Source organism: Gopherus flavomarginatus, chromosome 1, assembly GCF_025201925.1.
Source record: "Gopherus flavomarginatus isolate rGopFla2 chromosome 1, rGopFla2.mat.asm, whole genome shotgun sequence".
NCBI classification, from domain to species: domain Eukaryota; kingdom Metazoa; phylum Chordata; order Testudines; family Testudinidae; genus Gopherus; species Gopherus flavomarginatus.
This window is the reverse complement of record NC_066617.1, coordinates 380,075,408-380,088,027: the sequence shown is the minus strand read 5'-3', so window position 1 is coordinate 380,088,027 and position 12,620 is coordinate 380,075,408. Positions and strand designations below refer to the sequence as shown.

Here is a 12,620-nt window from a genome sequence, read left to right as displayed (position 1 = left end):
CATGGTCTGATAGAATTCAAGGTCCTATGGAAAGGAAGACATGAGAACCAGAAAACAAGGACACTGGACTTCAGAAAGGTGGATTTCAACCGACTCAGAGAGGTAATAGGTAAGGTCCCATGGAAAGACCAATTAGGAATAAAAGGAGTCGAAGGAGCTGGCAGGTCCTAAACAATGTAATACTGGATGCTTAACATGAAGCTGTTCCGATGCAGAGTAAAGGTAAGAAGAGCCACAGGAGGCCAAGGTGGCTGCAAGCTTTTTAGCCATCTAAAACCCAAGAGGGTTACATACTGGAAATGGAAGGAGGGGCATGTCATCGAAGAAGTGTACACGGAAATAGTGCGAGCATGTAGGGACAAAGTCAGGCCAGCCAAGGCAAAGAATGAGTTACAGCTGGCGAGGAACGTTAGAGACAACAAGAAAGGATTCTTCAAATAGGTCAGACAGAAAAGAATGATCAGGGATGGTGAGGGTCCGCTGCTCAATGGAGCAGGTGAGCTAGTAACCAAAGATGATGGGAAGGCAGAGTTGCTGAATGCTGACGTTGCTTCAGTCTTCTCATTCTAGCAGTGGAGACATGTCTGCAGGTTTTGCATCTGTTGTTCTGGCAGGGGCTGGTGCCGCATTGAGTTGGTGTGTCCTGGTCTATGGGGAGCTTGTTGCTAATGATGAGCTTGGAGAGGTTGGGGGATTGTTCGAAGGCCAGCAGTGGGGGTTCAAGTGGGGTCATCCTTTGAAACATTTGTGGCATGTCTGTCAGACTCCCCACTGGGGAACCAGCTCCTGGGATGGGGAAGGCAATGGCTCTAGCGGTTTGAGAATACTCTGTATGGGCTGCAGAGTGGGGTGGTAGGTGATCACAAAGGGTGTGCAGTTGGAGGGGGTTTTATTTCTGTATTGAAGCGGGTTCTCTCAGGGTATTTGGGTGGCCTGCTCCAAGATGCAATCTACTTCTCTGGTAGAGGGTCCTTGTTTGGTGAGGGCGGTTTTGAGTGTGTTAAGGTTGTCACGGAGTCAGGGCCCCGCACCGCTCTTCCTAGGATTCACTGTGACTCTCCACCAGCCAGTAAAACAGAAGGTTTATTGGACAGTAGGAACACAGTCACTGCTTTCCAGAGGAGCTCAAGAGCCAGGGACTTACCCTGAATGGGGATCCCACCACAGAACAGCTCATCAGTGATTGTCCCTGGCGGAAGCTGCCAACCCTAACAGTGGGCACAAGCAAAGGGACCATGCCTAGCCAAAGGAGAGAGACCCTAATCCCAGACACCCCAAGCAAGAGTTGGGGGGAGATGCCTGTGGAGCAGAAATGGCTGACACACACTCTGGGGCACAGAGGGGCAGAGAATGGGGCTGGCGTCTGCAATGGAAGATGGGACTGCACTGGAGCAAGGAGATGGAGCCCCTCTTGGCAAGGCTCTGGGTAGTCACCCGCCAGCACCCTGTGCTCAGCCCTGCCCCTCCCTCCCCAAAAGGCCCAGCCAGGCCAAGTCCTGGAAGAGAGGGGAAGAGCTGACTCTGCTTCGCCCAGCTCAGCACTATCTGGGGGGGGGGGGCTGTCACTGATCCCTGGCAGGGAGCCCCAGGGGGGAGGAACAAGGGGGGAGTCTCATGGGAGCTTCCTGCAGGGCGATGGATTCACACAGGCAGTATCCCCTGGGGGGTGGAAGCTCAGCGCGCAGTCCCTTACCTTTCCCCAAGGCACGGAGCGGCAGGGTGGTGCTGAGGTAGAGCCGGAAAGACGGCAGCACCTGCACAGCCCCAAGTGACTCTGAGTGCAGGGTGCCGCCCCCTTCCCCCAGCAGCGTCTCCTTCTGCAGGAGCTGAAGGAGAGCAGGGCAGCAGGGGCTCCTCTCGAAGTCCAGGAGCAGGATGGGCAGCCCTGGGGAAACGGCCTCAGTTATCGCCCTGGTGCGCCCCACCATGGCCCAGCCTGACCCCCGTCGCCTCCCCAGCCCCACAGCCTGACCCTCGTCACCTGCCCAGCCCCCCAGCCTGACCCCCGTTGCCTGCCCAGCCCCACAGACTGCCCCCATCACCTGCCTAGCCCCCCAGCCTGACCCCATCGCCTGCCCAGCCCCACAGCCTGCCCCCATCGCCTGCCTAGCCCCCCCAGCCTGACCACCATCGCCTGCCCAGCCCCCCACAGCCTGCCCCCATCGCCTGCCTAGCCCCCCCAGCTTGTCGTCTCCTGCCCAGCCCCACAGCCTGACCACCATCGCCTGCCCAGCCTCCCACAGCCTGACCCCCATCGCCTCCCCAGCCCCACAGCCTGACCACCATTGCCTCCCCAGCCCCACAGCCTGACTACCATCGCCTGCCTAGCGCCCCCCCAGCCTGACTGCCATCGCCTGCCCAGCCCCCCACAGCCTGACCCCCATTGCCTGCCTAGCCCCGCCCCCCAGCCTGACTGCCATCGCCTGCCCAGCCCCCCTGTGATGGAGTAGGGACTGTCTGTGTGGGGGATGTAGGGACTGCCTGTGTGGGGGATGGGAGAGCCGGGGAGGACTTTAGGTGAGGGACAGGATCTAAGTCTGTAACCGGAGCCAGGAACAGGGGGAGGGGTGTCAGGACTTTTGCCCGGGAACCTGGACAAAGGAAGGGGCCGGCTGGAGGGAGTTAGTTGAGTTTCGGTTTTGGGCTGGGTGGTTGGAATTCAGGGGACTAAGCTTCCTGAACCCCCAGAAGGACTCGATTGAGGGGTCCTGGCTGTGCCTACAAGCTCTGCTGTAACCTACATTCCTGCTGTCCAATAAACCTTCTGTGTTACTGGCTGGCGGAGAGTCACTGTGAGTCCCAGGAAGAGGGGTGCAGGGCCAGACTCCCCACACTCCGTGACAACTGGTGGCAGTGGTGGGATCTACTTCACCCCGTGGACGGCACTTCCTGCAGTAAGTCACTGGGGAGCAGTAAAACGAAGGGGTGGTTAACCCCTGGGAGTGTGTGCCCAGTGAGAAGGACTTTGCAGTAACAGGGTCCCCCGGGGGATTGCAGCGAGCGGTCCCAGGGGCGGAGGAGTCTGCAGCTCGACCCTGGCAGAGAGGTGCTGACCTCAAGAAGGGCTGGTGCACTGGGGGTCCCCCTGGAAACCGTGGGGAGCGGCGAGCACCCCGGCCTGTGAGTGCCCAGCAGGAAGAGGTTTGCCCAGCGGCTTAAGTGCGACCTGGTGGAGCTGTGCAAGCAGAGGGGGCTGCGCAGAGGCAGGCTCATCAAGGACTAGCTGATTGCCCAGCTGGAGGAGGGAGATCACTTGAATGAACTAAGCCCTGTCTCTGGGGGAAGCAGCCTGGCAGATGCAGCGCAGGCACCAGTGTCTGTCCCTGCTGGGAGTGGTCAGCCGGCGGCTGAGGACTTCCTGAGACCCCCCATGCCTATGCCTAGGGGAAGGGTGGGGAAGAGTCCAGCGAATGCCGCGGGAACCGTGACACCCCCAGCCAGCAGGGGATCCTCCCGGCAACACTCGGCATCTGTGGAGCGCAAGCGGCTGGAATGGGAGAGAGAGCTAAAACTGAGAGAGCTGGAGGATCGTGGGAAACAGAGAGAACATGACCGGGAGGAGAAAGAGAGACTGCGTCAGCATAAGCTGGAACTGGCGAGGCTGAGGGGCAGCGAGCCCCGAGCTGCGGTGAGTGAGGGGGGGCCCAGAACTGCGCAGAGCTTTGATAAGTGTATCCTGGCCCAGCGTAAGGAGGGGCAGGACATGGATGACTTCCTGGATGCCTTAGAGACGGTCTGTGAGCTGCACCAGGTAGATCCTGCGGACAGGCTCCGAGTTCTCCCCCCCTTACTGGACATTGTACTGCCAGCTGGGAGAGGAGGAGAAAGGGAACGACAAACTGTTCAAGCAGGCCCTGCTGCGTGAGTCTGGGCTGACTCCTGAGATGTACCGGGAGAGGTTCCAGAGTCAGGATAAAACCCCTGAGGTCTCATATCTGCAACTAGCCATCTGCATGGAGGGATACGCCAGCAAGTGGGCAGATGGGGCCCAGATGAAGGGGGACGTGGTTACACTGTTGGTACTGGAGCAACTGTATGAGCGGTGCCCATCTGACCTGAGGCTGTGGTTGAGGGACCAAAAGCAAGAGAACCCGTGACATGCAGGGCGGCTGGCTGATGAGTTTGTGAAGAGCCGGTCGGGGGGTGGCAGGTTGGAGTCCCAAAGGAACAGGCCTGCCGCGATGCAGACAGAGTCATCCTGGGACCTGCCAAAGGGGGAATAGGGAGAACCCCTCCCAAGGGGAACGCCCAGAGTCAGGGACAACCGACCAGTTTGAGGGGACCAACGGGACATGAGCTGCTATCAATGTGGCCAGAGGGGCCACATACTGTCCCATTGCCCCAGGCTCAAGGACAGACTGAGCAGACCGACCCCACACCGGGTTAACTTGGTAGAGACCCAGCTGGATGAGGGGCAGTGTTCTCAGGAAAGGGGGGCTGTCTGCATACCGACTGCAAAGGAGGGAGGAGGGCCCCAGGTCAGCTCCTCTGGGGGGCTGGATGCTCCAGGCTCCGAGTTTTTGGTTTACAGGGTGGGCGCGGGACTGCCCTTCCAGAGAAAGTGCCTTGTTTCCCTGGAGGTAGATGGGAGGAAAGTCACTGGGTACTGGGACACGGGTGCAGAGGTGACGCTGGCCCGGCCCGATGTGGTGACCTCAGATTGGATGGTGACCTGACCCTGACGGGCGTGGGCGGGACTCCATTCAAGGTGCCCATGGCAAGGGTACACCTGAAGTGGGGGGCCAAGGAGGGCCTCAAGGACGTGCGGGCACACCCACATTTGCCCACGGAGGTGTTAATGTGGGGGGGACCTGGAGGTCTGGCCAAGCAACGCCCAGGGTGCCCTGGTTGTGACCCGCAGTCAGAGTCAGCGAAGGGCACTGTGCCCTGACAATGAAGAAGGTACTCTGCCCGAGGTGCAGGACCCTAACCTGGTGGGGAGGGAATGCCCAGGGACACGGCTCAGAGAGGCTGCGGCCTCAGACCCAGCCGATGAGAGAGAGCAGGTCCCCATCCCAGTCCCAGCTGCTGAGTTCCAGGCTGAGTTGCAGAAAGATCCATCCTTGCGGATGCCCAGGGACCGGGCTGACCTCAGTGCGGTACAGACCATGAGGAGAGGTTGCAAGGAGAGGTTCCTGTGGGAGAAGGGGTTCCTGTACCGAGAATGGGCTCCCCCAGGGGAAGTAGAGTCATGGGGGATCAGGAGGCAGCTGGTGGTTCCCCAGAAGTTTCGCCACAAGCTACTGTACCTGGCCCATGACATCCCTCTCGCAGGGCACCAGGGAATCCGGCGCACCAGGCAGAGCCTGCTACAGAACTTTTACTGGCCTGGGGTCTTTACCCAGGTCCGACAGTACTGCCAATCCTGTGACCCCTGCCTGAGGGTGGGGAAGGCCTGGGACAAGGGGAAAGCAGCTTTGAGGCCTTTCCAGAAGGTGGCCATGGACATAGTGGGACCTCTCAGCAAGGCGACCCCGTCAGGGAAGAAATACATTCTGGTGGTGGTAGATTTCGCCACTCACTACCCCGAGGCGGTGGCCTTGTCCTCTATTGAAGCAGACACCATGGCAGATGCGCTGCTGACCATTTTCAGCCGGGAGCGGTTCCCCAAGGAAGTCTTAACGGACCAGGGGTCCAACTTCATGTCGGCCCTGCTCCGGTGCTTGTGGGAGAAATCCGGGGTCCAGCACAACTGGGCCTCAGCGTATCACCCCCAGTCCAACGGGCTGGTGGAAAGGTTGAACAGGACGCTAAAGATGATGCTAAAAACATTTATGAACCAGCACCCGCAGGACTGGGACAAGTACTTACCTCACCTGCTGTTCGCATACAGGGAGGTACCCCAGGAATCTACTGGGTTTTTGCCTTTTGAACTGTTATATGGAAGGTGGGTAAGGGGGCCCCTGGACCTGATGAGAGACGAATGGGAGGGGAAGGCCGCTCCTGATGGAGAGTCGGTGGTGGAGTATGTCCTGACCTTCCAGGAAAGACTTGCCGAGCTCATGAGCCTGGCTACGGAGAATCTGGCCCGAGCCCAGAGGAAGCAGAAGGTCTGGTATGACCGCAAGGCACGGGCCCGTGCCTTTGCCACCGGGGTTCAAGTGATGGTTCTCATCCCCGTGAGGAAAAACAAACTCCAGGCTGCCTGGGAAGGGCCCTTCAAGGTTGTCAAGCAACTAAATAAGGTAAACTATGTGGTGGAGCTGTCAAACCGGGCACATCACCGTCGGCTGTACCATGTGAATATGATGAAGCCATACTATGACCTGGGGAATGTGGTGTTGGTCGTGTGTGGACATTGGGAGGAGCAGGGAGATGACCCTTTAGTGGATCTATTCCCTGGGACAAAAGCTAGTTCTCCCCCGAAAGCAATTCCCCTCTCTGATCAGCTGTCCCTGGCCAAGCACACTGAGATCAGAGGGGTGCTGCATCTGTACCGACAGCTGTTTTCCAACCAGCCTGGATGCACTAATTTGACTGTCCACTGGGTGCAGACAGGGTCACATCCCCCTAGAAGATGCTCCCCTTTCCGGGTCACTGGGAAAACTGCCCATGACCTAGAAAGAGAGGTCAGGGTCATGCTGGCTTTGGGGGTGATCCAGCTGTCCTCCAGCCCTTGGGCCTCGCCAGTGGTGCTGGTCCCCAAAAGAGATGGGTCGATCCGGTTCTGTGTGGACTATCGAAAGCTCAATGCCATCACCGTATCTGATGCCTACCCCATGCCCAGGCCTGACGAACTCCTAGACAAGCTGGGAGGCGCTCAGCACCTCACCACCATGGATCTTACAAAGGGCTACTGGCAAGTGCCGCTGGATGCAGATGCCAGGCTGAAATCGGCCTTTATCACCCCTCTGGGGTTCTACGAGTTTCTGACCCTTCCCTTCAGCCTCAAGGGAGCGCCGGCCACCTTCCAGCGCCTGGTGGATCAGCTACTGAGGGAGATGGAGAGTTTTGCCGTGGCGTATATTGACAACATCTGCGTCTTTAGCCGGACCTGGGAGGACCACGTGTCCCAGGTTAAACAAGTGCTGGACCGACTCCGGTAGGCTGGGTTAACCGTAAAGGCTGAGAAGTGCAAGGTGGGGATGGCTGAAGTATCTTAGCTGGACCATTGGCTGGGGAGCGGCTGCCTAAAGCCGGAACCAGCCAAGGAGGAGGTGATCAGAGACTGGCCCGCTCCCCAAACCATAAAGCAGGTCCAGGCCTTTATGGGGATGGCGGGGTACTATCGAAGGTTCGTGCCCCACTTTAGCACCATAGCCGCCCCCATCACTGCGCTGTGCAAGAAGGGGAAGCCAGACAAGGTAATCTGGACAGAGCGGTGCCAGCAGGTTCTCCGGGCGCTGAAGGAGGCTCTGGTTAGAGGCCCAGTTCTGGCAAACCCAGATTTTGACAAGCCCTTTATGGTGTTCACTGACACCTCAGACACGGGACTGGGGCGGTGTTAATGCAGGACGATGAAAAGGGGGAGAGACACCCCATCGTGTACCTGAGCAAGAAGTTGCTACCCCGGGAGCAGAACTACGCGGCCATCGAGAAGGAATACCTGGCCATGGTGTGGGCCCTTAAGAAACTGGAGCCATATCTCTTTGGGCGACACTTCACCGTGTACACCGACCACTCTCCCCTGACCTGGCTGCACCAGATGAAAGGAGCCAACGCCAAGCTCCTGAGGTGAAGCCTGCTCCTGCAGGACTATGACATGGACGTGGTCCATGTGAAGGGAAGTTCCAACCTGATAGCGGACGCGTTGTCCCAGAGAGGGGGCCCTCAACTTCCCCAGGTCACTGGGCAGAGTGACCGCGCTCAGTTCAGGCTCGAAGGGGGGAGAGATGTGATGGAGTAGGGACTGTCTGTGTGGGGGATGGGAGAGCAGGGGGTAACTTTAGGTGAGGGACAGGTGCTCAACCTATAACCTGAGCCAGGGAGGGGTGTCAGGACTTTTGCCCAGGAACCCGGACAAAGCAAGGAGTCGGCTGGAGGGAGTTAGTTAAATTTCGGTTTTGGGCTTTGTGGTTGGAATTCAGGGAATCCCAAGCTGGGATCTAAGCTCCCTGAACCCCCAGAAGGACTCGATTGAGGGGTCCTGGCTGTGCCTACAAGCTCTGCTGTAACCTGCATTCCTGTTGTCCAATAAACCTTCTGTTTTACTGGCTGGCGGAGAGTCACTGTGAGTCCCAGGAAGAGGGGTGCAGGGCCGGAGTCCCCCACACTCCATGACACCCCCATAGGCTGACCCCCATCGCCTGCCCAGCCCCCCACAGCCTACCCCTATCGCCTGCCCAGCCCTCCATAGCCTGACCCCCATCGCCTGCCCAGCCCCCCATTCTATCGCCTCCCCAGCCTCCCACAGCCTGACCCCCAGCGCCTCCCCAACCCCACAGTCTGACCCCCATCGCCTGCCCAGCCCCCCACAGCCTGACCCCCATCGCCTGCCCAGCCCCCCACAGCCTGCCCCCCCACATCACCTGCCCAGCCCTCCTCAGCTGCTCCCTACCTCCTGGAGGTGACAGGCCCCAGCATGCAATAACCATCTGACTCAGGGACTGCAGGCCTGGACCTGCCATCTCTGGGGAGGCTAGTTGTCTGTAGGGGGTGTGTGCTGGGGGCCTAGGCTCTGGAGGCCAGGTCAGGCCCAGTGGCATGCTGGGGGCATGCAGTGTCTACACCACACCCTGCACTGCAGCTGGTCACGGCTCACATGCCCACCCTTACCGGCACTGGCTGCAGCCAGGAGGGTCTGCTCCAGCCTGGGGTCTGTAGCCGACAGCACCTGGAGATTTTTCTCAGGTGACTCTTCATTGCTTCCTGACTCCTCGGCACTGGACAGCGTATCCGAGCCAGCAAAGAGCAGGGACTCATCTGGAGAAGACAGGAGAAGGTTCCTACTCGGAGTCTGAAAAGGGGCTCGCAGAAGGGCCCTTCCTTCCCTGAGGCCCCGGTGGGGCTGGGGGAACTTTTCAGGAGACTCCAGGAACCTGAGCTGTGCAGAAGGAACAATCTCTCGCTCTAGAGCCACTGGCACCTGACAACAGAGGGCTCAGTCACGTCCCCACCCAAGACAGAGGGCCAGGAGCTGGGCTGGGGGCTGGTCCCAGGCCGGGCTTCTTATTCCCCTCACTAACCCTCCTCTGCTTTCTGTGCCATGAGGAGCCAGGTGAGGGCCTGCTGATCAGGGTCGAGCAGCAGGGGCCAGCAGCGGGAGCAGGCATGAGTGTCTGTGTGGAGCAGCAGGGCGGCCTGGCGCCCAGCCGGGTCCTGTGGCTTCTGGTCCCTGTCCCAAGCACGCTGCTCCCTCTCTGAGCTCAGCAGGGCTAGCAGGCTGAAGTCCTGGCGCACAGGCAGCAGGGCTGGGCCCCGGGGGGCTGGGCCAGGGCAGGGCAGCTCCTTCTCCAGCAACCTCCTCACGTCGTCTGGCCCCAGGGAGCTTTGGCGCCTGGCACAGATATCCTGCCACTTCTCCAGCAGCTCCTGGCGCCGCGGCGGGGGGAAGGCGCCCACGTAGGAGAGAGCGGCTGCACAAAGGAGTGCGTCCCCCTGGGCTGTGCTGCAGTTCTGCTCCAATCGCTGTCAGGAGACAAGGCAGGGTCAGCAGGGAGCCTCAGGCCCCAATCCCTGCCCCCGGGGGAGAGCCCCACACCCAGACTCCGCCCACATGGGGGAGCCCCACACCCAGACCTTGAGCCCCACCCTCAGGGGGAGTCCTGTTCCCAGATCCCACCTCCGGCAGAGGAGTTCTGCTTCCAGATCCTGTACACCCTGTGACGAAGCGGGAATGTTCTTGATGTGTTATGGGGATTATTGACCTGGGAAGGTTGCAGGGGAGTTGGGGGCCTGCATTGGGGAAGGGAGCATATCTGAGCACGTAACATGAGAACCCAGGAGTGGGGCTGGCAGCTTATCAACTGCTCAGGAGGGAGGAGGGCCCCAGGCCAGCTGCTCTGGGGTTTGGATGCTCCGGACACCAGGTTCTCAGTTTACCAGGTGAGCGCGAGGCTGTCCCTGCGGAGCGAGTGCCTTGTTCCCCTGGAGTGGACGGGAGGAGGGTCAATGGATACTGGGATACTGGCGCTGAGGTGACGCTGGCCCAGCCTGACGTGGTAGCTCCAGATCAGGTGATGCCCAACACCTACCTGACCCTGACGGGGGTGGGCAGAACCCCATTCAAGGTGCCCGTGGCGAGGGTACACTTGAAATGGGGGGACAAGGAGAGTCCCAAGGATGTGGGGGTGCACCCCCATTTACCCACTGAGGTGTTAATGGGGGGGTACATGGAGAACTGGCCAAGCAACCCCCAGGGTACCCTGGTCGTGACCAGTAGCCAGAGCCGGGGAGGGGCAATGCGCCCTGACAACGGAGAGGGTACGTTGCCTGAGGTGCAGGACCTTAACCCAGGAACACAACAAGAACATTCCCACATCGTCACAAACCCACTCCTAGCAACCCCTGCATCCAGAGTCTATACCCCGATCTCCAGCCCTCGCACCAGGTGGACTGACCCTACACGTGGCCCTCTCCCTCCAGCCAGAGGGAGCAGCTCCTGGATGTGGGCACTGGCAGCACCAAGAGGTGCTGCTGCCTGGCTCTGACTACTGTAGTGCAGGGCAGCTCCGGATTTGGCCTACAGGAGCTCCAGTCGTTACTGGGATGCCGGCTGCCCTGGGCGTCAGGGAGGGGATGGGACGAGGCCGGCTCGGTCGTTACCTGGGACCCCAGCTGCCCCAGGCGTCGGGGAGAGGAGGGGATGAGGCCGGCCCGGTCATTATCTGGGACGCCAGCTGCCCTGAGCATCGGGGAGGGGACGGGACAAGGCCGGCCCAGTCGTTACCTGGGACGCCGGCTGCCCCGGGCGTCGGGGAGAAAAGAGGATGAGGCCGGCCCGGTCATTATCTGGGACGCCAGCTGCCCCGAGCGTCGGGGAGGGGACAGGACGAGGCCAGCCCGATAGTTACCTGGGACACCGGCTGCCCCGGGCGTCAGGGAGGGGACGGGACGAGGCAGGGCCGGTCGTTACCTGGGACCGCAGCTGCCCCAGGCTTTGGGGAGGGGACGGGACGAGGCCGGCCCGGTCGTTACCTGGACGCCGGCTGCCCTGGGCATCGGGGAGGGGATAGGACAGGACGAGGCCGGCCCGGTCATTACCTGGGACGCCGCTGTCCCAGGCGTCGGGGACGGGATAGGACAAGGCCGGCCCGGTCATTGCCTGGGATGCTGGCTGCCCCGGGCGTCGGGGAGGGGACGGGACAGGACGAGGCCGGCCCAGTCGCTACCTGGGACGCCGGCTGCCCCGGGCGTTGGGGGGGGGAAACGGGACGAGGTCAGCCTGGTCGCTACCTGGGATGCCGGCTGCCCGGGCGTCGGGGTGGGGGGACAGGACGAGGCCAGCCCAGTCGCTACCTGGGACGCCGGCTGCCCCGGGCGTCGGGGAGGGGACGGGACGAGGTCGGCCCGGTCGCTACCTGGGACGCCGGCTGCCCTGGGCATTGGGGGAGGGACGGGACGAGGCCAGTCCCCTGGCTGCCCTGGGCGTTGGGGACAGGATGAGGCCGGCCCGGTCGTTACCTGGGACGCCGGGTGCCCTGGGCATTGGGGAGGGGACGGGACAAGGCCAGCCTGGTCGTTACCTCCACAGCTGCCGTCCAGTTGGCCACGTGCATTGCCACCGAGCTCTCAACAGTGTCAGCCTTCTCCTTCTCCTGCAGGACGTGATTGAGGTCGCGGGCCAGGGCCTCCTGATGCTCGGTGGCCTGCAGCAGCTCCACGCCCCAGCCCGAGCTCAATTCTCTCAGCTTCTCAGCCTGCAGGCGCCGGTCGCCCAGCCGCCCCTTCTCCGCCCGAATCTGGACCTTGCAGTGCTGCAGCTGCATCAAGGTGGGCTCCCAAATGCGCAGAGCCCGGTGGTACCAGTAGATGGCACAGATCCACTGGCACAGGGCAGCCGCGGCTTTGCTGACGCTCTGCAGGGAGGCAGCGCAGAAGCTCTCGTCTGACACCACCTGGCCCAGCTCCTGGAACAGGTCATTGGGGAGCTCATCCTTTGGGTAGAAGAGCAGCTCCTGGAGAGCAGAGGGGAGAGGGGTGAGGCTGAGCTCGGGGAGGGGGGCCTCCTGGCGCACCCCAAACCCAGACCCTGACCCCCATCGTAGTGTCCTGGGTGGCCTTATTTGTTAATCCTGCCCCACACCGGGTCTTGCATTTTTATCCCACTTCCCCCAGCAAAGCCCACGGGGGCTGCCGACTCCCGCAAGAGCGAGCACATCGCCCATGCTAGTCACACCCGAACGGGAGCGTGGCCGGGGCAGATATGAGCTACACACGCGTTTGACATGGGGACCGAGGAGGGATTTTCTGGTTTCCTGCTCGTGCTGCCATGGGGTTGTTTTGCCCACTCAATCCTGCCCACCACCAAGTGCACCCCACTATTATGGCAGGCGGGGTTGCCAGCCCTCCAGGATTGTCCTGGAGTCTCCAGGAGTTAAAGATGAATCTTTAATTGAAGCTTATGTCATGGGGTGGCCCCTCCAGGAATATGTCCAACCAAGCCTGGCCACCCCATGGCAGCGGGTCCTGCAGGCACCCAGTCCTCCTGCAGGGCTGTACCACAGAGCTCACCCCAAGAG

General features: G+C 61.0%; 1 protein-coding gene across 1 annotated transcript in view; it reads right to left on the bottom strand.

Annotated features, from left to right (window-relative positions):
- Positions 1-12,620, bottom strand: part of DNHD1 (dynein heavy chain domain 1) — a 214,348-nt gene that overhangs the window by 9,646 nt on the left and 192,082 nt on the right. Inside the window, 4 exon segments of the mRNA XM_050924629.1 lie at positions 1,694-1,885; positions 8,716-8,862; positions 9,126-9,567; positions 11,625-12,056. Of these exon segments, the coding sequence (XP_050780586.1) occupies positions 1,694-1,885; positions 8,716-8,862; positions 9,126-9,567; positions 11,625-12,056 (1,213 nt within the window).